General features: G+C 42.8%; 1 protein-coding gene across 7 annotated transcripts in view; it reads right to left on the bottom strand.

Moving 5' to 3' along the window:
* Positions 1-26,494, bottom strand: part of ppfia1 (PTPRF interacting protein alpha 1) — an 81,587-nt gene that overhangs the window by 16,423 nt on the left and 38,670 nt on the right. For 5 of the 7 annotated variants that reach the window (XM_082182152.1, XM_082182154.1, XM_082182150.1 and 2 more), the window contains exons 18-24: positions 24,649-24,809; positions 21,701-21,794; positions 18,431-18,512; positions 13,367-13,567; positions 11,895-11,957; positions 11,749-11,775; positions 10,876-11,051 (exon numbers count right to left, since the gene is read on the bottom strand). In XM_082182152.1, coding sequence (XP_082038278.1) covers positions 10,876-11,051; positions 11,749-11,775; positions 11,895-11,957; positions 13,367-13,567; positions 18,431-18,512; positions 21,701-21,794; positions 24,649-24,809 — 804 coding nt within the window. The remainder of the gene's footprint in view (positions 1-10,875; positions 11,052-11,748; positions 11,776-11,894; positions 11,958-13,366; positions 13,568-18,430; positions 18,513-21,700; positions 21,795-24,648; positions 24,810-26,494) is intronic. The other 2 variants (XM_082182155.1, XM_082182153.1) reach the window with 1 other exon arrangement.

Genomic DNA, 26,494 nt, shown 5'->3' with positions numbered 1-26,494 from the left:
TTTTACTATGGTTTCACATTCATAGTTTAACAAACCAATCCCCTTCCCCACATAAAATATCTGAATATCTCGCGGTGTAAATAGCCGCATTTCCATTACAGATTTGCGCAAATGTTTTGCGCTATTATCTAAATATCGATAAAAAACGATTGCGAAATGACGGCGTTTCCATTAACCGATGTTATATGCGACTAAAACGTCCTTTTTTCTCTCACGATAAGTCATTTAAAAAATCACGGCAACAGACGTTGGTTTATATAATATCACAGCCACCGCATTAGACATTATTATTATGATTAATGGAAGGAGACGTGGCGTGTTATCCAAGCATTAATGGCAGGGAAAGACCCTTGTACTGCGAACGACACATAAGGAGTTTCTGGGTGTTTCGCCCTCATTTCTGCTCCGAGGTTTTGATTGTGGCATTTATTTGAGATTTAGAATCCAGTAATCCTATAGGCTAATTATTGTTTCTTTTATGAATTTAATAAAGAACTCTGTCTCGTATTCTGTCCAAACGATCCACGTAGGCTACTTTTGTCCATTCGTTTTTCCTTTTTTAATCCGTAATTGAAAAACGAAAAATTAACGGTTGTTGTCTTTTTAAAACGCAAAGTTGAACACCAAAATTTTAATTTGAACTGGCTACACCAACTGCTGCGCAAAAAAGTAAATACCGACACATTTTCTGATTTTTGTTTATGAATTTTTGCTCCTTTATTAAACATTTAAAATATTCACAAATTAATATGGAAAACATGTCGATTTTACTGGTTTTCAAAGGCCAAATTAGAACCTGGAATTGATGTTTTCCCGCAGTGCGAGGAGCCATTAATATTATGAATAAACTATTTTTTTCTAAGTGTCGGCTAAAATCACATCTCCATCTCCGCTGTTAAGCAGATGCGCTTTTAGAGAGAAATGCACCTTTCATACGGATTAGGTACATAATCAGAAGGTATTAGCTTTCGATTCGAATTTGTTCGTTTTAAAGTGGACATTTCAAGCTTTAGCCTACATAGGCTATATTTTGTTTCAGTTCTCACGCTCCAGTTTATGGAGATCATGAAAGTGCGTCTGATTGTTTTATTTTATTTTACAAAAGCACAACGTTTTCTTGTTATTGTGAGTTTACACAAATAAAAGTAGTTGAGAATAATGTATTATTATTTTCTGTATGACCAGAAATGATAGAGTATTTTAAGTTGTTTCCACTAGGAAAATGCAAGTGGTCACGCCCGCGCCTCCGTGCCATGCAGTGTGCGCTCCACACTCAGCTTTGTTCCTTTTTTGCATAAAAGCGTCTTCTAAATGTAGCTTATTAAATGTTATAATATAATAAAATAAAATAAAATAATTATTATTTGCGTAGCTATACATGGACCTCAAACACACCGCGTCTTCTAAGTCAGGTGACTGCAAATGCGCAAAAACTGTTTCCATTGCAGTTTTGCGAAATATTCCTTTTTCGAATTGCCTGAAAAACCACCTCATGCGAGCATAAAAAACGTTCTTGCGATAAACGGGAGTTTTTGCGAAATTAACGTGTTTCCATTGTGCGTATTTTTAATTCGCAATTTCAATTTGCGCAATTTGAAGGGTAGCCTAATGGAAACGCGGCTAGTGTCTCTCCACAACTTGCAATGCGCATAAGCCGCGTAACCTTGTTTTCCGCAAGGCGACTTCGCTGCTTCGTCTTGATCCGATTCTGCTTTTTCTCCGGTGGTGGTGGAGCTGTCTGGACATCTGAGGCTTCAGGCGTTCCTGATTCACCATCGTCCGTCGCGTCTGGCCTCTGAAAAAAGCTTTTACGGCTAGTCTGCCTGGGCCTGGCCATATTTGAAACTTCTCACTCATTCGTTCGTTGTTTAGGTCTATATTACAGCCGTTTTAGGCGTGCGCTTTATTTGAAATGCAGCATGCGATGTTGTTTAATAACTTTCAAACGGTAGAGCCTGTTCCTTTATAATATAGCCAAATGTTGGTGTATTTTTGTTTTATACATTTTAGGCTTATTCTCAAATTCAGATTGTGTTAGGGGGGCGGGATTATTAGGTAATTTTAATCGGACAATTTGACCGGAGAGATTTAATTTTGTCGGACATTTCATTTTTTTCCCGGCCAATGTCCGGCAATTACCGGACAACGGAAACCCTGGTATGTATGTATGTATGTTTGTATGTATGTACAGTGAGGAAAATAAGTATTTGAACACCCTGCTATTTTGCAAGTTCTCCCACTTGGAAATCATGGAAGGGTCTGAAATTGTCATTGTAGGTGCATGTCCACTGTGAGAGACATAATCTAAAAAAAAAAAAATCCAGAAATCACAATATATGATTTTTTAAAGGTCCTCTAAGCGATCTCGGTTGGCGTAACCTCTTGTTGATGTTTGAATTATTATCAAACAAAACGGAGGCTAGCTAGACCCTCCCTCCTCCTCATCCGCGCACTAACCCCCGAACCCCACCCCCACATCATTCTTGTCGGTTATTGGCTGGAACAGTTTGTTATGTTTCGTGCTGCGGGTCGCTCTGTTTGTTTTTGCTGCAGTTTGTGGAGCGTGGGCTGTCTGCAGAGACCGTGTTTTTTTACAGTGTGTTCAGGGGACAGGCAGCGAGCGGATAGTGAGGAGATGTTTGCGGTATGTGAAAAAAAATGTTTTGGCCTAAAAAACGCGTGAGATCGCTTAGAGGACCTTTAACTATTTATTTGTATGATACAGCTGCAAATAAGTATTTGAACACCTGTCTATCAGCTAGAATTCTGACCCTCAAAGACCTGTTAGTCTGCCTTTAAAATGTCCACCTCCACTCCATTTATTATCCTAAATTAGATGCACCTGTTTGAGGTCGTTAGCTGCATAAAGACACCTGTCCACCCCATACAATCAGTAAGAATCCAACTACTAACATGGCCAAGACCAAAGAGCTGTCCAAAGACACTAGAGACAAAATTGTACACCTCCACAAGGCTGGAAAGGGCTACGGGGAAATTGCCAAGCAGCTTGGTGAAAAAAGGTCCACTGTTGGAGCAATCATTAGAAAATGGAAGAAGCTAAACATGACTGTCAATCTCCCTCGGACTGGGGCTCCATGCAAGATCTCACCTCGTGGGGTCTCAATGATCCTAAGAAAGGCGAGAAATCAGCCCAGAACTACACGGGAGGAGCTGGGACCACCGTTTCCAAGGTTACTGTTGGTAATACACTAATACCCCTTTTCCACCAACAAGAACCGGGTGCTGGTTCGGAGCTAGAGCTATTGCCAGTTCGGAGTTGGTTCGACTGACGAGCTTACTAAGAACCGGTTTGCGTTTCCACCGGCCAGAGAGCCACAACAGAGCTATATCTTACGTCACTGCATACGTATCATGTTGCCCAGCAAGGCTAGTGCGGCAGCGCCAAACACAAACACACCAGACTTGTTCGAGATGCATCGGCTTCTCGCAGAACGATCAGCACATGAAATCAAATCACTGCGAAAGCGATCAAAAAGCACAAGGAGTCGTATGATCTCCAAACACTCCCGCAGCTCTGATCGGTCCACGCTGCTCCGATGCATCTCGAACAAGGCATCAACAATAATAGACGTTGCGTTACTATGGATGCTCATGGGTTTGCGAAAATAAATCGGCATCCAAACACGGCGAATCCAACGCGTTCGTGCAGCTCGCCGTAACTTACATAGACGGATATTATAATCGAGCTGCTATTAGCTCGACTAGCTGCTATTTAAAAATGGCGGTCACAAGTTTCTCTTCAGTCTTGTTGGCCACGGTAACCCCGCCCCCAGCCTCTGACGCAAGCGGTTCTTTCTTGGCTCCGTTCTAGACCCTGCAATGATTTGGTGCTACTTAAGAACCAGTTTTACTGGTTCGGAGCTGGTGCTTTGGCGGTGGAAAAACAAAGAACCGATTTGAAACTAGGCTCTGGCTCCGAACCAGCAACAGCTCTGCCTTGGTGGAAAAGGGGTATAAGACGTCATGGTTTGAAATCATGCATGGCACGGAAGGTTCCCCTGCTTAAACCAGCACATGTCAAGGCCCGTCTTAAGTTTGCCAATGACCATTTGGATGATCCAGAGGAGTCATGGGAGAAAGTCATGTGGTCAGATGAGACCAAAATATAACTTTTTGGTCATAATTCCACTAAACGTGTTTGGAGGAAGAAGAATGATGAGTACCATCCCAAGAACACCATCCCTACTGTGAAGCATGGGGGTGGTAGCATCATGCTTTGGGGGTGTTTTTCTGCACATGGGACAGGGCGACTGCACTGTATTAAGGAGAGGATGACCGGGGCCATGTATTGCGAGATTTTGGGGAACAACCTCCTTCCCTCAGTTAGAGCATTGAAGATGGGTCGAGGCTGGGTCTTCCAACATGACAATGACCCGAAGCACACAGCCAGGATAACCAAGGAGTGGCTCTGTAAGAAGCATATCAAGGTTCTGGCGTGGCCTAGCCAGTCTCCAGACCTAAACCCAATAGAGAATCTTTGGAGGGAGCTCAAACTCCGTGTATCTCAGCGACAGCCCAGAAACCTGACTGATCTAGAGAAGATCTGTGTGGAGGAGTGGGCCAAAATCCCTCCTGCAGTGTGTGCAAACCTGGTGAAAAACTACAGGAAACGTTTGACTTCTGTAATTGCAAACAAAGGCTACTGTACCAAATATTAACATTGATTTTCTCAGGTGTTCAAATACTTATTTGCAGCTGTATCATACAAATAAATAGTTAAAAAAAATCATACATTGTGATTTCTGGATTTTTTGTCTCTCACAGTGGACATGCACCTACGATGACAATTTCAGACCCCTCCATGATTTCTAAGTGGGAGAACTTGCAAAATAGCAGGGTGTTCAAATACTTATTTTACTCACTATATGTGTGTATGTATGTATGTATGTATGTATGAATGAATGAATGAATGAATGAATGAATGTATGTATGTATGTATGTATGTATGTATGTGTGTATGTATGTATTAGGGGTGGCACGGTACATGAAAAAACATCCGAACCGTTCGGTTCGCTTGTCTCGGTTCGGTGCGTGTGTGCGTCGCGCGGTTCGCACGGTTCGACGCATGCGCAATGTAGCCTTGTGCCCGTGCTACTGCTAATACAATGCTAAATCATAAATCAGACAAATGTAGAATAACATTACAATGTCCAGCAATCGATTTAAATAGTACACTGGGTTTACTTAGACATTTAATGAGATCAACTCCACTAGGCTATATGTTGTTTTTTTCACGTGAATAAATAGGCTACATAGATCGACTGTTCCACGTACCGTATGTACTTTAATGGTCCAGTGGCAGAACTTGCCAAGCGTGTCAAAGGTTCTGAGTTCTGAGTTCTGAGTTCTAATCTGCACTCGTATATATTTTTCTTTTTCATCAAAACCGATTATGTTTATCAGCGGTTGTATATCAAGCAGGGACAGATTTGTATGAATTTTGTTTTGTGATTTCATCGGAACGAATAGAGTAGCCTAGAGTCTCCTCAACGGACTGAAGCGCGCGTCTGAGTGAAGAATGTGCGGCCGCTGCGGTGTGTGCGCGAGCCACGAGAACACTGTATCAGCGCCACTGATCGCAACGGCAACGAGCACTTTGATCACTTGATTAAAAAAAACACATTTCAGCGCTAGATTGCTTCTTATTTAACAAACGAACGAAACGAATACTTTGCTAGTTAACTGGAAATGTTTTATTTATTTGTATTGGTACATCCGTGCTGGGACATAATATCAACCCTGGCAAAAAGTGGTGACAAATAACTGTCCGACACAGCCCACGGGAAATGAGAAGCTGCGTTTTGCAAACACACCCCATTTATGAAATAAATTAATTAATAATTAGATAATTCAGCTATATATCATATGCTGAAGTAAATTTTTGGAGTGTTAAAGATTAAAAGAAAAAACAACAACAAGAACCATACAGAACCGAAAACCGTGACCCTAAAACCGTGATACGAACCGAACCGTGGGTTTTGTGAACCGTGCCACCCCTAGTATGTATGTATGTGTGTGTGTGTGTGTGTGTATGTATGTATGTATGTATGTATGTGTGTATGTGTGTATGTATGTGTGTATGTATGTATGTTAGGGGTGTGCATTGGCACTACCCTCACAATTCGATTCGATTACGATTCACCAGGTAACGATTCGATACAATTCGATTCTACGATGCATCAAAATTCTACTGCACACAACAAGGCAAATTTTTCATCAGTCATGAGGCAATACAAGCAGTCAGATATTGAACAACAGATTTTATTGGCTGCTATGTGTGTATTATCACTCTCCTGTATCTTTGACATAAATGTCATTAAATAAAATTAAATTGAATGGTACAGGCCAGGGTATTGGATATGGCATTTTCAAACCTGAAAAAGAAAACATAAATCACTGCTTTCAGTGCTTTGAATGAAAAATGTTTCTCTTCTCTCTGCTTGAGAACCATTTGAAATTAAATTTCAACTTTATTGTCCAACTCGAGGCCAGAAAATAAACAGTGTAGGGGTGTAACGGTTCACAAAATTCACGGTTCGGTTCAATACGATACACTTGTGTCACGGTTCGGTACATTTTCGATACAGCAAAAAGAAAGAAATGCCAGAGAAATTTCCTTGATAAAAAAAAAAAAAAAAAATATGTATTAAAACTAACATCATAAAGTATGATATTTTTTACTTTGAGCAATGATGGAGCTATAATTGACTCTTCTTAGGAGCATATAAAACAAAACAGCTCCTTGGAAAAAATTAAATGTAATATTTTGTGCTTATAAACAAATGTTTATTTTAATTCAGATTAACATTTGAGGGCAGCAATGTTATTCATAATGTCGAAATAAATCCGACATTACGTTACTTGAAAGCATTATAGCCTACTATTCCTGCCAAACTTCCAAAGTTGCAGTTAGTGTTACTACAGTAAATCCATGGTGAATATTGCAGATCTGTGGACACCGGATAGTTCATTCATCATGTCACAATGTTTCTTCCAGGTTTCCATGTCAGCACTGTTTGATCCGTTAATAACGGAGAAATGTGAATGTTTCTCACTAGATCTCGCAGCGATATTATTACTAGTATACGCTGTGTAGTATAAGATCGGCTTGCGCTGCTTTGGTCCAAACTGATAAACAGTCCGTCACGAGTAGCTCAGTTTCGTTCCGCTTACATTGCGTTTGCCATTTGATGTTGTGGTCGCGCCAGCGTCTACATTATGAGCGCGCTCGCGACGCGCTTACATTTGAAATAACTGTTCGGTTTGAAAATGCGTGCCTTGTACCGAACGTGCCTTGTATCGTATTTAATACGAATACGCGTACCGTTACACCCCTAAAACAGTGACATAATCGATTATGGCACTTTGCTGCATCGATGCTGAATCGTGCATGCCCCGCATTGCGATGCATCGCCGAATCGATTATTGTTGACACCACTAATGTATGTGTGTATGTATGTATGTGTGTGTGTGTGTATGTATGTATGTGTATGTATGTATGTATGTATGTGTGTATGTGTGTATGTATGTGTGTGTGTATGTATGTGTGTGTGTGTATGTATGTGTGTATGTATGTATGTGTGTGTGTGTATGTATGTGTGTATGTATGTATGTATGTATGTGTATGTATGTATGTATGTGTGTGTGTGTGTATGTATGTATGTGTATGTATGTATGCATGTGTGTATGTATGTGTGTATGTGTGTGTGTATGTATGTATGCGTGTATGTATGTATGCGTGTATGTCAGGGATTAAAGTGAAAAAAAATCTTCTGACTGATTTTTTTTTTTGGCCCAAGTCATATTCCTTTAACTTTTTAAATAGTCGAGACCAATGGCGTTTTAAGGGGAGACGTTTTAAACCGCTTTAATATTTGCCAGTAGGTGTATTTTAAAAGCTATTTTAATCTATGAAAACCAGGCAGGGAGCATGTGTACTGTAGAGCACGAACGGCAGCATTGTGACTAGCTTCTGATTGATGGCGACCTAGCACTTTTTTTTTTGCCATTATTGCCATATTGAAGTCTCCTGTGACATAGCCTACTGTGCAAAGACACGTACCTGGCTGTTTGATTTTTTTAGTCCACAAACTAAAAGGCTTGCCATTCTCCCCCCATTTCGCTAAGCCTTCCCCTTTACTTAAACTTCCGTTAAGTAAACGAGAAAAGTACTTGTGTGTGTTAAATTTTGTGTAAACATGTGTTATAATTTGCCTATATATATATATATATATATATAGGCAAATTATAACACAAGTTTACACAAAATTTGTTAACACACAAGTACTTTTCCCCTTTACTTAACATAAATTGTAAGAATATGACTAATAGCAAAGACTAGTACTAATAAATAAACATTAGGCCTATGCTAAAGCTATTAAATAGCAGTCCCAAACTAGTTTTTGTTAATACAATGTTGGTATGAGCCACTACAGTCATTTAAAAATATAAAAAAAAACACACAAAGAAAAATAGTGGCATTTTGGGGTTAATATGGAAACGACAGTTACCATGGTGAATACACAATATTAACAATAACTGTTAATGAAACATGGAAACTGCTCCTGGTGAATAGAATGAAAATCATAACTGCATTACTTTTATTTCGTGTAATTTACAACGTAACGGTGTTGCATGCTCGTAGTTTATTTTGCACTTGATCAGTGAGGCGATACAGCGCGCGCAATTGAGTGTGCGCTACGAGAACAGGATAACGGCTGACAGGACAAGAAAGTCCGTTTTTCTGAGGTGAAAAACTTTATTTCAGCGTACACTTATGTCACTGCCTGGTAGTTCCTATTGTGCTGGGTTTTCTGAAGTAGTCATGATTCGTCTCTCATAACATAAGTTAACATGCTCTAAACACGCACGCAGAGTGGAATAGGAGGAATATGTGTATGGATGTATATGTATGGATGTATGTGTATGTATGTATGTATGTATGGATGTATGTATGTGTATGTATGTATGGATGTATGTGTATGTATGTATGTATGTGTATGTATGTATGTATGTATGTATGTATGTATGTATGTATGTATGTATGTGTGTATGTATGTGTATGTATGTATGTATGTATGTATGTATGGATGTATGTATGTGGATGTATGTGTATGTATGTATGTATGGATGTATGTGTATGTATGTATGGATGGATGTATGTGTATGTATGTATGTATGGATGCATGTGTATGTATGTATGTATGCATGTATGGATGCATGTGTATGTATGTATGTATGTATGTATGTGTATGTATGTATGTATGTATGTATGTATGTGTATGTATGTATGTATGTATGTATGTGTATGTATGTATGGATGGATGTATGTGTATGTATGTATGGATGGATGCATGTGTATGTATGTATGTATGTGTATGTATGTATGTATGTATGTATGTATGTATGTATGTGTATGTATGTATGGATGGATGTATGTGTGTGTATGTATGTATGTATGTATGTATGCATGTATGGATGTATGTGTATGTATGGATGTATGTGTATGTATGTATGTATGTATGTGTATGTATGTATGGATGGATGTATGTGTATGTATGTATGTATGTATGTATGGATGGATGTATGTGTATGGATGTATGTATGTATGTATGTATGTGTATGTATGTATGTATGTATGTATGTATGTATGTGTATGTATGTATGTATGTATGTATGTATGGATGCATGTGTATGTATGGATGTATGGATGGATGGATGGATGGATGTATGTGTATGGATGTATGTATGTATGTATGTATGGATGGATGTATGTGTAATGTATGGATGTATGTATGTATGTGTATGGATGCATGTATGGATGTATGTGTATGTATGGATGTATGTATGTATGTGGATGTATGTGTATGTATGTATGGATGTATGTGTATGTATGTATGTATGTATGTATGTATGTATGTATGTATGTATGTATGTATGTATGTATGGATGCATGTGTATGTATGTATGTATGTATGTGTATGTATGTATGTATGTATGTATGTATGTATGTATGTATGTATGGATGGATGCATGTGTATGTATGTATGTGTATGTATGTATGCATGTATGTATGTATGTATGTATGTATGTATGTATGTATGTATGTATGTATGTATGTATGGATGTATGGATGGATGTGTATGTATGGATGTATGTATGGATGTATGTGTAATGTATGGATGGATGGATGGATGTGTATGGATGCATGTATGGATGTATGTATGGATGTATGTATGTATGTATGTATGTATGTATGTGTATGTATGGATGGATGGATGGATGTGTATGTATGTATGGATGTATGTGTATGTATGTATATATGTATGTATGTGTATGTATGTATGGATGCATGTGTATGTATGTATGGATGTATGTGTATGTATGTATATATGTATGTATGTGTATGTATGTATGGATGGATGTATGTATGGATGTATGTGTAATGTATGGATGTATGGATGTGTGTGTATGTATGGATGTATGTAAGGATGGATGTATGTGTATGGATGTATGGATGCATGTATGGATGTGTGTGTATGTATGGATGTATGTATGGATGTATGTATGTGTATTTATGTATGCATTCACACATGAAACAGCTGCACGTCTTTTTACCGTTGAGATACTTTTCGTAAAGGAGCACCAAAATACTGGTAAACCCCTGGAAATGACCTTCATTTCTCCTAGTTTTATTATCAGTAGTTTATTAGTCAGTTGACACGAGTAGTTAATTCCCTCATTAAAGACGTCAAGTGAATTAAATGTCATCTGGCTGGTTCGGTTCATGGCGTATAACAGCCGGACTGGAAACGTATGTGAGATGCATGAGAGCGCGATCTGACCGTGACTGACCTGTGGAAGCTGTCCACCATTTTGAGCTGACCGCGGAGGTCTTTTTTGGTCAGGTGATCCAGCATACGAGCGTCCACCAGCGACTCCATGAAGTAGCTGCGGTACTGAGGCAGACCGAGGCTCGGCAGCCAGTCGTTCCCGATCCACTCGTGGTTCATGTCACCGTAGGCCAGAGTCTGAGCGCAAACAACACATTCAGTCCAAAGAGCACAGTGAGCCAAATCTAACGCTACTTACCTAAAAGACACTTAATATTCAGTCATATTATTGATCTGACACTATCAGATGAGAAGAAAACAAACTGAATTGATCTGAATAAATGACACTGCTGTCTCTTTAAAGCTGCTTTACAGCTGAATGTGAATTTGTCTCATATTTGATCAAGTTTGCTTGTAAAGCTGCTTTTAAACGATATGAACTGTATAAAGTGTGATAGAAATAAAGCCGACTTGACTTTCCTGGATCAGGAATCCCACCTCAGCACTGAGTTCATACAGAAGCAGAGTTGATTGATCATAATCTCATGATTTTACGAACATTAAACCATCATCAGATCCTGTTCTCAGTGAGATCCAGAGACAGAATGAGCGTTTCATAGAGCAAGACCTCATGCTTTAACATGATGAAGAACTGGAGTGATCTCAGCAAACCGTCGAGAGCACGTCCACGTCACAAACCTCCACATATTCTCAAAGAGAATCCATTCTGTCATGTCAAACTCTAAACTTGATTTTCTGATTCATTTTGGTCTGATTCTGAAGTTAAATGTGACATGAACGTGTTCCCGACAGATCATGAGATCTGCATATGTTGTGCAATAAAACTGAGCCATCAGAAGAAAGGCAGAGATGTGTGTGTGGAAGAGGTTCAAACCTGCGCCCAGCCGCCCTCCTCGTCCTCCTGGGGTTAGCGTGTTAGCAGGTTAGCATGTGGAGCGAGGGGAGGCGATCAGTAGCAGAAGAGCAAATACAGTAAAACATCTCACACACACACAAACACACACACATCAGCTGACTGACCGTGAGCGGCGTGGCGGCCAAACTCTCCATCTCCTCGTGTGTGAGCCAGACATTCCCAGAAGACTACATGATCCGTGAGTGAGGAAACAAGTGAGGACAGATGGAGTGAAAGAGGAGTGTGTTATTGAGCAGCAGGATCATTAGTGAAAGCGGTCAAACATCCCATCAGGTGTTAATGTGTGAGGCATGCGAGAGAGGAGAGAGAGAGAGAGAGAGAGAGAGAGAGAGAGAGAGAGAGAGAGAGGGAGAACAGACGTGTGTGTGTGTGTGTGTGTGTGTGTGTGTGTGTGTGTGTGTGTTCCAGTGTCACTATCTCTCCTTTAAACCTCTGAAACTGGAGGATCTCAACATGCCTGAAGCCCCCAAACCCTGGACTAGGGCCACTCGATCTGAAGAACTGCATCTTCTCTGATAACAAATATGATAGCAATTTCTAATTAAACGAAAAATTCCAGGTTTGCTGTGCTTGTTTGTAGGGCTTCAGAATTGTGTGATTATACATCAATATGACAATAAAATAATAATAATTATAAAAAAATAATGACACAAAAAAATTTAAGCTAATAAAAATACTAACCATTCTAATATTTCACCGTAAAATTACAACATGAGTATTTAAAAAAAATATAAATTAATTTCATTTGACATTACAACTGTAAACTTACAGTTTGTAAACTCTTCATTTCTCCATTTTCAAATAATAAACCAAAGTTTATTTTTGATGTGAAACTGCATGCAGCCCTTAAAGCTTGAGTTTTGTTTGTGCAGATGTTTGGCACAGGCTGTGTTTCCAGATGCACTCAGAGCAAACGCAGAGGCACTTCATGTTGTGCAGTATTAACTGTCAATCAGACGTGTGAGTGAACACACTGCTGCGCTTCTGTCTGAAACACACAGCGCTTATATCTGACTCAATCTACTCCGTGTTCTGATCATCACTCTGAATCCCATCAAAAAAAAAAAAAAATTTCATCAAAATGTTTTTCCGACGAGACTTGCCCACATTCAAGTTTTGATAAAGAATGCATGACACTAGAATAAAATGTTTGTTTGTTTCTTTAAAAGCAGAGACTGTTCTTTTGATATATTGACTCTTCACATAGTAATACAACAAAATATTCTGGGAGACATAAAAATTGTGAATATGATCAAAAATGCTGACTGGCAACTTCTATAGAAAACACTGGCAGGGAAAGAGTTAATTGTAGCCTTTGAGATTTGACAATCACATATGGTGATTTGTGTTTTATGTTCATTAATTGTGCAGTTCGATATTACCCTACTTCAGTTTCTAAAAGCGTGAAGCTGCTGTGAGAAGGTTCATGTATCGTGTGCTGATGTCTGGCAGAACAAGACACCCATAGCAGCACATTTACCTGCAAACCCTGAGGAGAGCTGAGGTGTGTCTGAGTGTGTCGGATCTCTGTTCGAGTGTTTGAGCAGATATATCTGAAGGCCAGGCTGTTTCCTACCGTTCTGGAGGTCGGTGGCGCCGACGGGCTCGTGAGCGACATGATCTCCTGGATCGCGAGGCGTAGTTTGAGGCGGTGAAGAGGGTTGCTGATGCCAATCTCACGCTGGATCTCGGTGTCGGACAGGTTAGACATGATGGCTCCGCTCTTCACGTTGGCACGACACGCGGCCACATACCATGCAGGCATCCCGACCCACAGCTGAGAAACACACCACACACACTCCGTCATCGGGACACGCTGCTTTACTCACGATCACACTCATCCTGTGCACATCACGCACTAGCCTTTGTGTCAGAGGGCTGGACTAAATTAAGTTCACCCAAAAATGAAAATTACCCCATGATTTACTCACCCTCAAGTCATCCTAGGTGTATATGACATTCTTCTTTCAGACGAATACAATCTGAGTTATAATAAAAAATATCCTGGCTCTTTCAAGCTTTATAAATGGCAGTGAATGGCTGTTTCTGTTTTGAAGTCCATAAAAGTGCATCTATCCATGATAAAAGTGCATCTATCCATGATAAAAGTGCATCTATCCATCATAAAAGTGCATATATCCATCATAAAAGTGCTCCGCACTGCTCCGGGGGGTTAATAAAGACCTTCTGAAGCAGAGCGATGCGTTTGTGTAAGAAAAATACCCATATTTAAAAATTTATAAAGTGAAATAACTAGCTTCCGGCCAAACAAACATACGGATTCCACTTAAGCGTAAAGCGCAACTTATGCGAGTAATGCGACGCACTGCTGATACTTACGCTACGCCATGACGCACTACGCTACTTCTGACGTCATGAGTTGTGTAAGTTGCGCTTTAGGGCGTAAGTAGATGCATATGTTTGTTTGGCCGGAAGCTAGAATTTTACTTTGTAACGTGTTAAATATGGATATTTTACTTACACAAACGCATGGCTTTGCTTCAGGCCTTTATTACCCCCCCGGAGCCATGAGGAGAACTTTTATGATGGATAGATTCACTTTTATGATGAATGGACTTCAAAACAGAAACAGCCATTCACTGCCATTATAAAGCTTGGAAGAGCCAGGATATTTTTTTATATAACTTCGATTGTATTCGTCTGAAAGAAGAATGTCATATACACCTAGGATGACTTGAGGGAGAGTAAATCATGGGGTAATTAAAATTTTTGTGTGAACTATCCCTCGAAGTCTAAATGAAGTTACATACAGCGAGCAGCTGTAACTCTCTGGACATTCCTGTGCTCGTCTCAGTTGTAATGGAAACACTAATCTACGATTTGCAACTGCACTGGAAATGTTTTCCACACTAGTACAGGTGTGTGGACAGGTGAGGAGTGTGTGGACAGGTGAGGAGTGTGTGGACAGGTGAGGAGTGTGTGGACGGGTGAGTGTGTTGACAGGTGAGGAGTGTGTGGACAGGTGAGTGTGTGGACGGGTGAGGAGTGTGTGGACAGGTGAGAAGACAGGTGAGTGTGAGGAGTGTGTGGACAGGTGAGAGCGTTGACAGGTGAGGAGTGTGTGGACAGGTTAGTGTGTTGACAGGTGAGGAGTGTGTGGACGGGTGAGGAGGGTGTGGACAGGTGAGAGGACAGGTGAGGAGTGTGTGGACAGGTTAGTGTGTTGACAGGTGAGGAGTGTGTGGACGGGTGAGGAGGGTGTGGACAGGTGAGAGCGTTGACAGGTGAGGAGTGTGTGGACAGGTTAGTGTGTTGACAGGTGAGGAGTGTGTGGACAGGTGAGTGTGTTGACAGGTGAGGAGTGTGTGGACAGGTGAGGAGTGTGTGGACGGGTGAGGAGGGTGTGGACACGTGTTGACGGGTGAGGAGGGTGTGGACACGTGTTGACGGGAGAGGAGTGTGTGGACGGGTGAGGAGGGTGTGGACAGGTGAGAGCGTTGAAAGGTGAGGAGTGTGTGGACAGGTTAGTGTGTTGACAGGTGAGGAGTGTGTGGACAGGTGAGTGTGTGGACAGGTGAGGAGTGTGTGGACAGGTGAGGAGTGTGAGGAGTGTGTGGACAGGTGAGGAGTGTGTGGACAGGTGAGGAGGGTGTGGACACGTGTTGACGGGTGAGGAGGGTGTGGACAGGTGAGGAGTGTGTGGACACGTGTTGACAGGTGAGGAGTGTGTGGATGGGTGAGGAGTGTGTCGACGGGTGAGGAGTGTGTGGACACGTGTGGACGGGTGAGGAGTGTGTGGACAGGTGAGAGCGTTGACAGGTGAGGAGTGTGTGGACAGGTTAGTGTGTTGACAGGTGAGGAGTGTGTGGACAGGTGAGTGTGTGGACAGGTGAGGAGTGTGTGGACAGGTGAGGAGTGTGTGGACGGGTGAGGAGGGTGTGGACACGTGTTGACGGGTGAGGAGGGTGTGGACACGTGTTGACGGGTGAGGAGTGTGTGGACAGGTGAGGAGTGTGTGGACACGTGTTGACAGGTGAGGAGTGTGTGGATGGGTGAGGAGTGTGTCGACGGGTGAGGAGTGTGTGGACACGTGTGGACGGGTGAGGAGTGTGTGGACACGTGTGGACGGGTGAGGAGTGTGTGGATGGGTGAGGAGTGTGTGGACACGTGTTGACAGGTGAGGAGTGTGTGGATGGGTGAGGAGTGTGTCGACGGGTGAGGAGTGTGTGGACACGTGTTGACAGGTGAGGAGTGTGTGGATGGGTGAGGAGTGTGTCGACGGGTGAGGAGTGTGTGGACACGTGTGGACAGGTGAGGAGTGTGTGGACACGTGTGGACGGGTGAGGAGTGTGTGGACGGGTGAGGAGTGTGTGGATGGGTGAGGAGTGTGTGGATGGGTGAGGAGTGTGTGGACACATGTGGACGGGTGAGGAGAGTGTGGATGGGTGAGGAGTGTGTGGATGGGTGAGGAGTGTGTGGACACGTGTGGACGGGTGAGGAGTGTGTGGACACATGTGGACGGGTGAGGAGAGTGTGGATGGGTGAGGAGTGTGTGGATGGGTGAGGAGTGTGTGGATGGGTGAGGAGTGTGTGGACAGTAAGGTGGCCCTTATTTTTCAAGTTTTGATTTATAATTGTCTGACCCCCTCAAGTTGTTCCAATACATGAAAAAATATTTCAGGCAAAATATGAGCTCATTTGAACAATATTTAGAGGTGGCTCGATGACGTTGAAGTTTTGTATAATCAGTTATTATGCTCAATTTGTGATAATTACCACTTGCCTAATTTTATCACAACTATTTAAATTATATACTTGCTTATTTAATGACAATTCTGAATTTACACTTATTTTGCACAAAAGATATTCTATGCGTTTCTTGCAGAAGCATAAATTCTGTTATTTTGCCCTTTTGTGACTTATTTCAAGTATTTGTCATTACTGGCTGTGATTTGCGGTCGTCGGCACTTAAGCACTTCACAAGCAGCAGAGGAGCCCAATGGCGACGGGAGGGACAACTTTGTCTCGAAGTCCAGCAGAAACCTGTTTTCAATGCTGGGTATACCTGATGCATTCCTGTCTGAAGATCCTGAATCATGGAACAGTAGAGATGATTTCAAAGCTGCTGAGGCAATAATCAATAGTCTGGCGGTAACAAACGACCACGCAGAACGTGGTGTTGCGCTCATCCAAGAAAGATACGTCACATTCCGGGTGCTTTAGGTGTGAAGAACAGCTGCAGTATGCTCTGCAAGTCATTGAGCAAAACCGAATACAATTTCCAGATGCCAAGAAATCAACACTGCTTGGTGTTAAGAAACTCTGAACTATTGACTTTGAACTGTGCAAACTGTGAAAAGATGCGTATCATCAGTTATCTTACAATAGTCAAATGTATGTTGTATAAGATATATTTGGTTAAATAATTAATATTGTACTCACATTGAACTGTGATCAAGTAATAGGCTACGTGATTTGATGCATTCTGCAAACTGTGTATATTGAATACAATTCTCAATGCTAAACGTTTTAGAATGAAGAATTTTGCTGACTTGTAGAATTGCCTACAAAAACAGCAAACTTTGATGTGCTTGAGCTACCTCTAAATATTAATATTTTTCCCCCATTTTTTTTCTGGGGTGATTTTAGCATAAATGGAACCACTCTGGGGGGTCAGGCTGCAGAAAAACAGAAAAAAAACTTTTTCGCACACTTAAGGGCCACCCTAGTGGACAGGTGAGGAGTGTGTGGACAGGTGAGGAGTGTGTGGACAGGTGAGAAGTGTGTGGACAGGTGAGGAGTGTGTGGACAGGTGAGGAGTGTGTGGACAGGTGAGGAGTGTGTGGACAGGTGAGGAGTGTGTGGACAGGTGAGAAGTGTGTGGACAGGTGAGAAGTGTGTGGACAGGTGAGGAGTGTGTGGACAGGTGTGGACAGGTGAGAAGTTTGTGGACAGGTGAGAAGTGTGTGGACAGGTGAGAAGTGTGTGGACAGGTGAGGAGTGTGTGGACAGGTGAGAAGTGTGTGGACAGGTGAGGAGTGTGTGGACAGGTGAGGAGTGTGTGGACAGGTGAGAAGTGTGTGGACAGGTGAGAAGTGTGTGGACAGGTGAGGAGTGTGTGGACAGGTGAGGAGTGTGTGGACAGGTGAAGAGTGTGTGGACAGGTGAGAAGTGTGTGGACAGGTGAGGAGTGTGTGGACAGTGTGTGGACAGGTGAGGAGTGTGTGGACAGGTGAGGAGTGTGTGGACAGGTGAGAAGTGTGTGGACAGGTGAGAAGTGTGTGGACAGGTGAGGAGTGTGTGGACAGGTGAGAAGTGTGTGGACAGGTGAGGAGTGTGTGGACAGGTGAGAAGTGTGTGGACAGGTGAGGAGTGTGTGGACAGGTGAGGAGTGTGTGGACAGGTGAGAAGTGTGTGGACAGGTGAGGAGTGTGTGGACAGGTGAGGAGTGTGTGGACAGGTGAGAAGCGTGTGGACAGGTGAGAAGCGTGTGGACAGGTGAGGAGTGTGTGGACAGGTGAGGAGACGGGTGAGGAGTGTGTGGACAGGTGAGGAGTGTGTGGACAGGTGAGGAGTGTGTGGACAGGTGAGAAGTGTGTGGACAGGTGAGGAGTGTGTGGACAGGTGAGGAGACAGGTGAGGAGTGTGTGGAGTGTGTGGACAGGTGAGTGTGTTGTACCTCGAGCCACACCACAACGGTGGGACCGTCCCACTGAGCGAAGGGAAGACCCTGCTGACACGCTTCCTCCAGCAACTCGTGTCTGAGAACACAGAGTGAACACGCATGTATGTGCAAAGAGCCTGTGTTATGGGCCAAACATAATGATATGCAGTAATATGAAGCATTCGTACGGTCAGAGAACAGCACAGGTACAGATGTGAGGAAACGGCAGATGGATTAGCAGAAGAGTTTTGAGAGAAAGAACTTCCACCAACAAATCATCAAAACATCGCCAGAACAACCAGGGATTCAACCATTGCATTACCAATTATGGTATTAAAGGTTAATAAGCTAATTTAATTAACTTTAACTACTTTATTTTATGTTTTTAATTTTAATTATAAAAGGGAGAGTTAAAGAGATGTTTGGGTGAATTATCCCTGTAAGGTTTCTTTCGTGACAGAAGGTGAATCTTTGACCTGTTTGTACGAACTGAGACAAATATTCCTCTCACACACTCTGTAGTTCAGCTCTGTTTCATTTTATGTTTCCATCACTCAAAATGCAGAGAAAGCAGCATGAATACCTGTGATACCTGACGATGTGAATGCGTTCAAAACAACATGACAATACTGCATGTTTGCCACAGCATTACATACGCAGATGCTGAAGTGTGTAGATGAAGGAATAATGCAGACAAACATGCATGACATCATGAGCCTCTCAGCCATGCTGAAGAATGAAGAGAAGCATCCGGTCCAGGACTGAGACCCTTACTCCAACTCAACTCAACTCAACTCAACTCAACTCAACTCAACTCAACTCAACTCAACTCAACTCCAACTCAACTCCAACTCAACTCAACTCAACTCAACTCAACTCAACTCAACTCAACTCCAACTCAACTCCAACTCAACTCCAACTCAACTCCAACTCAACTCCAACTCCAACTCAACTCCAACTCAACTCCAACTCAACTCCAACTCAACTCCAACTCAACTCCAACTCAACTCCAACTCAACTCCAACTCAACTCCAACTCAACTCCAACTCAACTCCAACTCCAACTCAACTCCAACTCCAACCCCAAATCAACTCAACTCCAACTCAACTCCAACTCCAACTCAACCGTCAGTTCCTCACTGTAAACAGGCTTTAAAGTCCCAATGAAATCAAAATGAACAGTTCTTGTTTTTATGGAATATTGCAGTGTTTATTCTAAAGGATTTATCGGTGCTAGGCATGTCGCAATAATCAATATATCGACTTAATCGCACAATATATGTACATGACTTTAATAATTTTTGGTGATGCAATATATCGCCCATTATGTTTACATGATAATGTATGTCACCAACATTTTGCCTATCGCGCTGTCATCTTGTCTGTTCTCCGTGTCAGAGGCAAAAGTGGGGCTCGGACACTTCCTTCATGATGGATAGTTTTATTCATTCACAGAGCGGTCATCGACAGGTGAAAAAAGGCGTCTTTGGGCCGTTGTAGTGTTTTCCTGACAACTACAGACAGTTTGAAAGAACAAGTTCAAATGCACTTGATTTCAAAGCTGCAATCCACTGTTCTGGTGCAAATATAAACGTCACAGCGTAAATAGTTTTAGCAGCAGATAAGGCCTGTTGAGGCATCTGTGCCTGTGTTCATACGGACATCTGACTGCTAAGCAGGGATTGTGTTTTCAGCAATTTAAAGCACCTTTACTTTACAGAGAAAAGAAAGCCAGGGAAAAATCTGTAAATGGAACATTTCAATAAGTGCCTTTTGTGCTTTTGCAAGTGCATTTAAAAAAAAAAAAAAAAAAATTATGTTTGTTTACTATTTATTCAAGTTTTTTTTATTTAGGATATTTAATTTTTTGACACTTGATTTCCATGATCTAAAGAATGATTGTTGTCATTTGAGTGTGTAGGCCTACTTGCATTATTATGCTATTATATTATGATTTATATTCAGTGGCATAAAATGGTCTTAAAATGGCAATAATATTGTTTATCGCAATTATTTCTGGGACAATATATCGCGCAACAAAAAGTAGTTATCGTGACAGGCCTAATCGGTGCACATGATTATTGTGTTAATAACCTTGAATCAGAATAACAGCAGTTTCTCTTCTCTTCTCTGATGACGAGGGCGGGGCAACCTGTCACTCACATGAGATCAGCCAATAGCAAACCACAACCAACCATCCAATCAGTTCCCCACGGATATACGATACAATAGAGGAGAAAAGACCAGCACAACTTCACTTTTATGCCGACTACTTTTTTGTGAGGCACTTTCTTCAAATTCTCCCCTGCATAATAGAGATTTAGTCTTTGTACAGCACATCGGGCAATCGCTGTTGTATTAAATCCTGCTTTATAAAGAAAGATATTTCTTTATCACTAAATAAATAAATGCATAAATCTAGGAGTTAACCAATATAGTTATGAAACCTTCACCATGTGGTTATCACCTCAACTCAAACCATGTGGAATGTTGTAAAGGTCAGAAGGGTTAGTAGAGCTGAAGCGCATCACAGCAAGCATGAGACGTGCAGGTGGTTTTCATGCTCCACACACACACACACACACACACACACACGCACACACACGAGGCGGTCTGCGGACACTTACCCTGTGTTTGGGCTATGAGTGACACATGAAAGAGTGTGTGAGGAGAGAGGAGGGAAAACAACCAGAATGAGCCACTGCAAGACTGATGGGTAATGAGACATGAATCATAATGACACCAACACACTCAAACTACTGCGATGCCTTAAATCATAAAGACCCCGATATACTTCAGCATAATCAAAGAACAAACTGATGATTTCAAACATGTTTAATACTGTAAAGCTGCAATTGTACAAGTAAACGTGATGTCACATGACTGGAGATCTGAATCTCAGAGCTCATCATCACTATGATCAGATGCTTTCTGAACCGCTGTTTTCTCTCTGTTGTGTTATATTTGTTATCCGTTTGTTTGCTATGGAAAAAGCACTGAGTATATCGGGGCCTCAACACTTCACATTCACTGGTGAGCAAACAGAAAGCGGTGTGGCTGTGAGTGAACATGATGGCAGGTCAGTGGTGTCGAGTGAAGATGATGAAGCACACTAAAGCATCAGAGAGTTTCTGCAGGCACTTCTCTATTAGGCTTGCTACGATAGTGTTGTCCGGTGGGAGAATATTATCACCGTCACATCTCTATTCTCTATGTTTAAGCAGTTTCCCTTCAGAAACTATTGAATATGAATATTATCTATGAATGCTATTGACGTGTCACTCACTTCTTCTGCAGTTTTCTGCTCTTCTCTGCAGGGCCGCCCAGTTTGCCGAGTGTCATGGCGTCCGGTGAGCCGCTCCCTTCAGGTGTTCCTGCCGCTGATCCACACACACACACACAGACAGAACTCGTCACATTCTCATGAGTTTTAGTGTGTTTTCTCACATCACGACCCAGAAGGATCCAGTGTTGATGAGTGAGCGTGATGTGATTTCTGACTGACTCTGTATGTGGTTTCCGTGATTTGATCACAGAACATATTACACCCGTTTACGCCTGTATTAAGTGATGATCACTAAACACGCATGTGAACGCTATTATATATAATGCTGAATATAATGTATGATAATTCTCATTTACATTTATGCATTTTTCAGACGCTTTTATGCAAAGCAACTTGCATTGTATTCAAGGTATTCACATTTTTATCAGTTCTTGCTTTCCCTGGGAATCGATCCCATGATCCTTGCTAGTGTCACGCTCTACTGTTTGAGCCAGAGGATTTATAATTCATTTAAATGAGAATCAGTTGCATTGCAGTGATGAGAATATGGGGCAAATTTTAACGATGCAAGAGCAACGGTGTGTAACAGGCTGTGTTTAATTTATGCAGAATATAATTTCATGTTTTATTGTGAAATGTGACTAGAAGTGCTTTTGTGACATCCTTCATTCACATTAATTAACCTGTTTTTCGACGCCAAAATTGACGACTGGAATGGTATTTAAAGGATTAGTTCACTCCAGAATTATAATTTCCTAATAATTTACTCTCCCCCACGTCGTTCATGCCTTTTCTTTCTTTGGTCGAAAAGAAATTAAGGTTTTTGAGGAAAACATTCCAGGGTAGAATGGAGACGGAGGAGAGTGTGACGCGGATGAGGAGTGTGTGACGCGGAGTGTGTGACGCGGATGAGGAGTGTGTGACGCGGATGAGGAGTGTGTGACGCGGATGAGGAGTGTGTGACGCGGATGAGGAGTGTGATGAGGAGTGTGTGTGATGCGGATGAGGAGTGTGTGAGACGCGGATGAGGAGTGTGTGTGACGCGGATGAGGAGTGTGTGACGCGGATGAGGAGTGTGTGACGCGGATGAGGAGTGTGTGTGACGCGGATGAGGAGTGTGTGACGCGGATGAGGAGTGTGTGACGCGGATGAGGAGTGTGTGACGCGGATGAGGAGTGTGTGACGCGGATGAGGAGTGTGTGAGACGCGGATGAGGAGTGTGTGTGACGCGGATGAGGAGTGTGTGTGACGCGGATGAGCAGTGTGATGAGGAGTGTGTGACGCGGATGAGGAGTGTGTGACGCGGATGAGCAGTGTGATGAGGAGTGTGTGTGACGCGGATGAGGAGTGTGTGATGCGGATGAGGAGTGTGATGAGCAGTGTGTAACGTGGATGAGCAGTGTGATGAGGAGTGTGTGATGCGGATGAGGAGTGTGTGACGCGGATGAGGAGTGTGTGACGCGGATGAGGAGTGTGTGACGCGGATGAGGAGTGTGTGACGCGGATGAGGAGTGTGTGACGCGGATGAGGAGTGTGTGACGCGGATGAGGAGTGTGTGACGCAGATGAGGAGTGTGTGAGACGTGGATGAGGAGTGTGTGAGACGCGGATGAGGAGTGTGTGTGACGCGGATGAGCAGTGTGATGAGGAGTGTGTGACGCGGATGAGGAGTGTGTGATGCGGATGAGGAGTGTGTGACGCGGATGAGCAGTGTGATGAGGAGTGTGTGTGACGCGGATGAGGAGTGTGTGATGCGGATGAGGAGTGTGATGAGGAGTGTGTAACGTGGATGAGCAGTGTGATGAGGAGTGTGTGACGCGGATGAGGAGTGTGTGACGCGGATGAGCAGTGTGATGAGGAGTGTGTGACGCGGATGAGGAGTGTGTGATGCGGATGAGGAGTGTGTGACGCGGATGAGCAGTGTGATGAGGAGTGTGTGTGATGCGGATGAGGAGTGTGTGATGCGGATGAGGAGTGTGGGACGCGGATGAGGAGTGTGTGACACGGATGAGGAGTGTGTGACGCGGATGAGGAGTGTGTGACGCAGATGAGGAGTGTGTGACGCAGATGAGGAGTGTGTGACGCGGATGAGGAGTGTGTGACGCGGATGAGCAGTGTGATGAGGAGTGTGTGTGACGCAGATGAGGAGTGTGTGACGCGGATGAGGAGTGTGTGACGCGGATGAGCAGTGTGATGAGGAGTGTGTGTGACGCGGATGAGGAGTGTGTGTGACGCGGATGAGGAGTGTGTGTGACGCGGATGAGGAGTGTGTGACGCGGATGAGGAGTGTGTGACGCGGATGAGGAGTGTGTGACGCGGATGAGGAGTGTGTGACGCGGATGAGGAGTGTGTGATGCGGATGAGGAGTGTGTGACGCGGATAAGCAGTGTGATGAGGAGTGTGTGACGCGGATGAGGAGTGTGTGACGCGGGTGAGGAGTGTGTGACGCGGATGTGCAGTGTGATGAGGAGTGTGTGACGCAGATGATGAGTGTGTGACGCGGATGAGGAGTGTGTGACGCGGATGAGGAGAGTGTGACGCAGATGAGGAGTGTGTGACGCGGATGAGGAGTGTGTGACGCGGATGAGGAGGGAGTGACGTGGATGAGGAGTGTGTGACACGGATGAGAAGTGTGTGATGCGGATGAGGAGTGTGTGATGCGGATGAGGAGTGTGTGATGCGGATGAGGAGTGTGTGACGCGGATGAAGAGTGTGATGAGGAGTGTGTGACGCGGATGAGGAGTGTGTGACGCGGGTGAGGAGTGTGTGACGCGGATGTGCAGTGTGATGAGGAGTGTGTGACGCAGATGATGAGTGTGTGACGCGGATGAGGAGTGTGTGACGCGGATGAGGAGTGTGTGACGCAGATGAGGAGTGTGTGACGTGGATGAGGAGGGAGTGACGTGGATGAGGAGTGTGTGACGCGGATGAGGAGTGTGTGATACACACCTGGCACAGGAGACTCTTTCCCCACAGGACCGGCTCGACTCTTCTCCTTCTTGGCGAACAGACGGCCGATAGAGACCTTGATGCTCTTCTTCTTGGTGGCCTTGTTGAGTGAGTCCTGACTGCTGTTACTGCTGCTGGGGTTACTGTCCTGCAGGCCAGCGCTGCACACACACACACGTCACCGCTCTGACCCTGCACTAACACTCACAGTATGCCTGGTTCAGATTAAGTCAAGTCAAGTCAAGTTTATTTGTATAGCGCTTTTCACAATACAGATTGTATCAAAGCAGCTTCACAGTATTAAATTAAAATAATACAACAAAGTTTGTTTCAAGAGGAATTTATTGATTGATAAAATTAAATATCCCCAAAATATCCCCAACTGAGCAAGCCAAAGGCAACAGTGGCAAGGAACCGAAAAACTCCATCAAGTGACCTAATGGTGTCCTAAAACTCCATCAGGTGACCTAATGGAGAAAAAAAAATCTTGGGAGAACCCAGGCTCAGTCGGGGGCCAGTTCTCCTCTGGCATTTATGAGCTAGAGGCCGGATAGTAGTTTGAACTGTAGGATTATATGAATGCCTGGCTGAAGATATGCGACTTTAATCTAGTTTAAAACTGGGAGAGCGAGTCTGAGCAACGAACAGTATCTGGAAGACTATTCCAGAGTTTTGGAGCCAAATGTGAAAATGCTCTCCCTCCTTTGGTGGTTCTGGATATCCTAGGTATGACCAAAAGCCTTGAATTTAGTGATCTTAAAGAGCGCGATGGATTATAGGGCGATAGAAGATCCGTTAAATAGACTGGAGCTAAGCCGTTTAGGGCTTTATAAGTCAGTAGCAATATCTTATAATTAATACGGAGCTTTATAGGTAACCAATGAAGTGATGATAAAATCGGTGTTATATGATCATATTTTCTTGATCTCGTAAGAACTCTAGCGGTGGCATTTTGGACTAACTGTAGCTTGTTTATTGAGGATGCAGGACAACCAGCTAATAAAGCATTACAGTAATCCAGTCTCGAGGTCATGAATGCATGAACTAACTTTTCTGCATCAGAAACTGATAGCATATTACGTAGCTTAGCAATGTTTCTAAGGTGGAAAAAGGCTGTTTTTGTAACATATGAAATATGATTTTCAAAAGACAGGTTGCAATCGAGTATAACACCCAGGTCTTTTACTGTAGAGGATAAAGTAACAGGACATCCTATGATGTTAAAGTTGTATTGTGCGAGGTTTTGTGGGCGGTTTTTTGAACCGATAAGTATTACCTCTGTCTTGTCTGGATTTAATAAAAGAAAATTACGCGTCATCCAATCTTTTATATCTTTAACACACTCTGTCAATTTGGAAAATTTAGCGTTTTCATCCGGCCGTGATGAAATATATATTTGAGTGTCATCAGCATAACAATGGAAACTAATTCCATGTTTCCTTATAATATTTCCAAGTGGCATCATATATATTGAAAATAACAGAGGGCCTAATACAGATCCCTGCGGCACTCCATAGTTTACTGGAGTTATGATCGATTTTTCTCCATTTAAATAGACAAAATGGTAGCGGTCAGATAGGTATGATTTGAACCAGCTTAGTGCTTGTCCTTGAACACCAGTATAATTTTGTAGTCGATCTAAGAGTATTGTGTGATCTATAGTATCGAATGCAGCACTAAGATCAAGTAAAACTAGTATTGAGATACAGCCTTGGTCAGAAGCTAAAAGTAAATCATTTGTGATTTTAACGAGCGCAGTTTCAGTGCTATGATGCGGTCTGAATCCAGACTGAAACTTTTCATAGATATCATTTTGTTGCAAGAAAGAGCCCAGTTGAGCGGACAC

Source organism: Leuciscus leuciscus, assembly GCF_965113295.1.
Source record: "Leuciscus leuciscus genome assembly, chromosome: 10".
NCBI lineage: Eukaryota > Metazoa > Chordata > Actinopteri > Cypriniformes > Leuciscidae > Leuciscus > Leuciscus leuciscus.
This window is presented reverse-complemented; position numbering and strand designations above follow the sequence as displayed.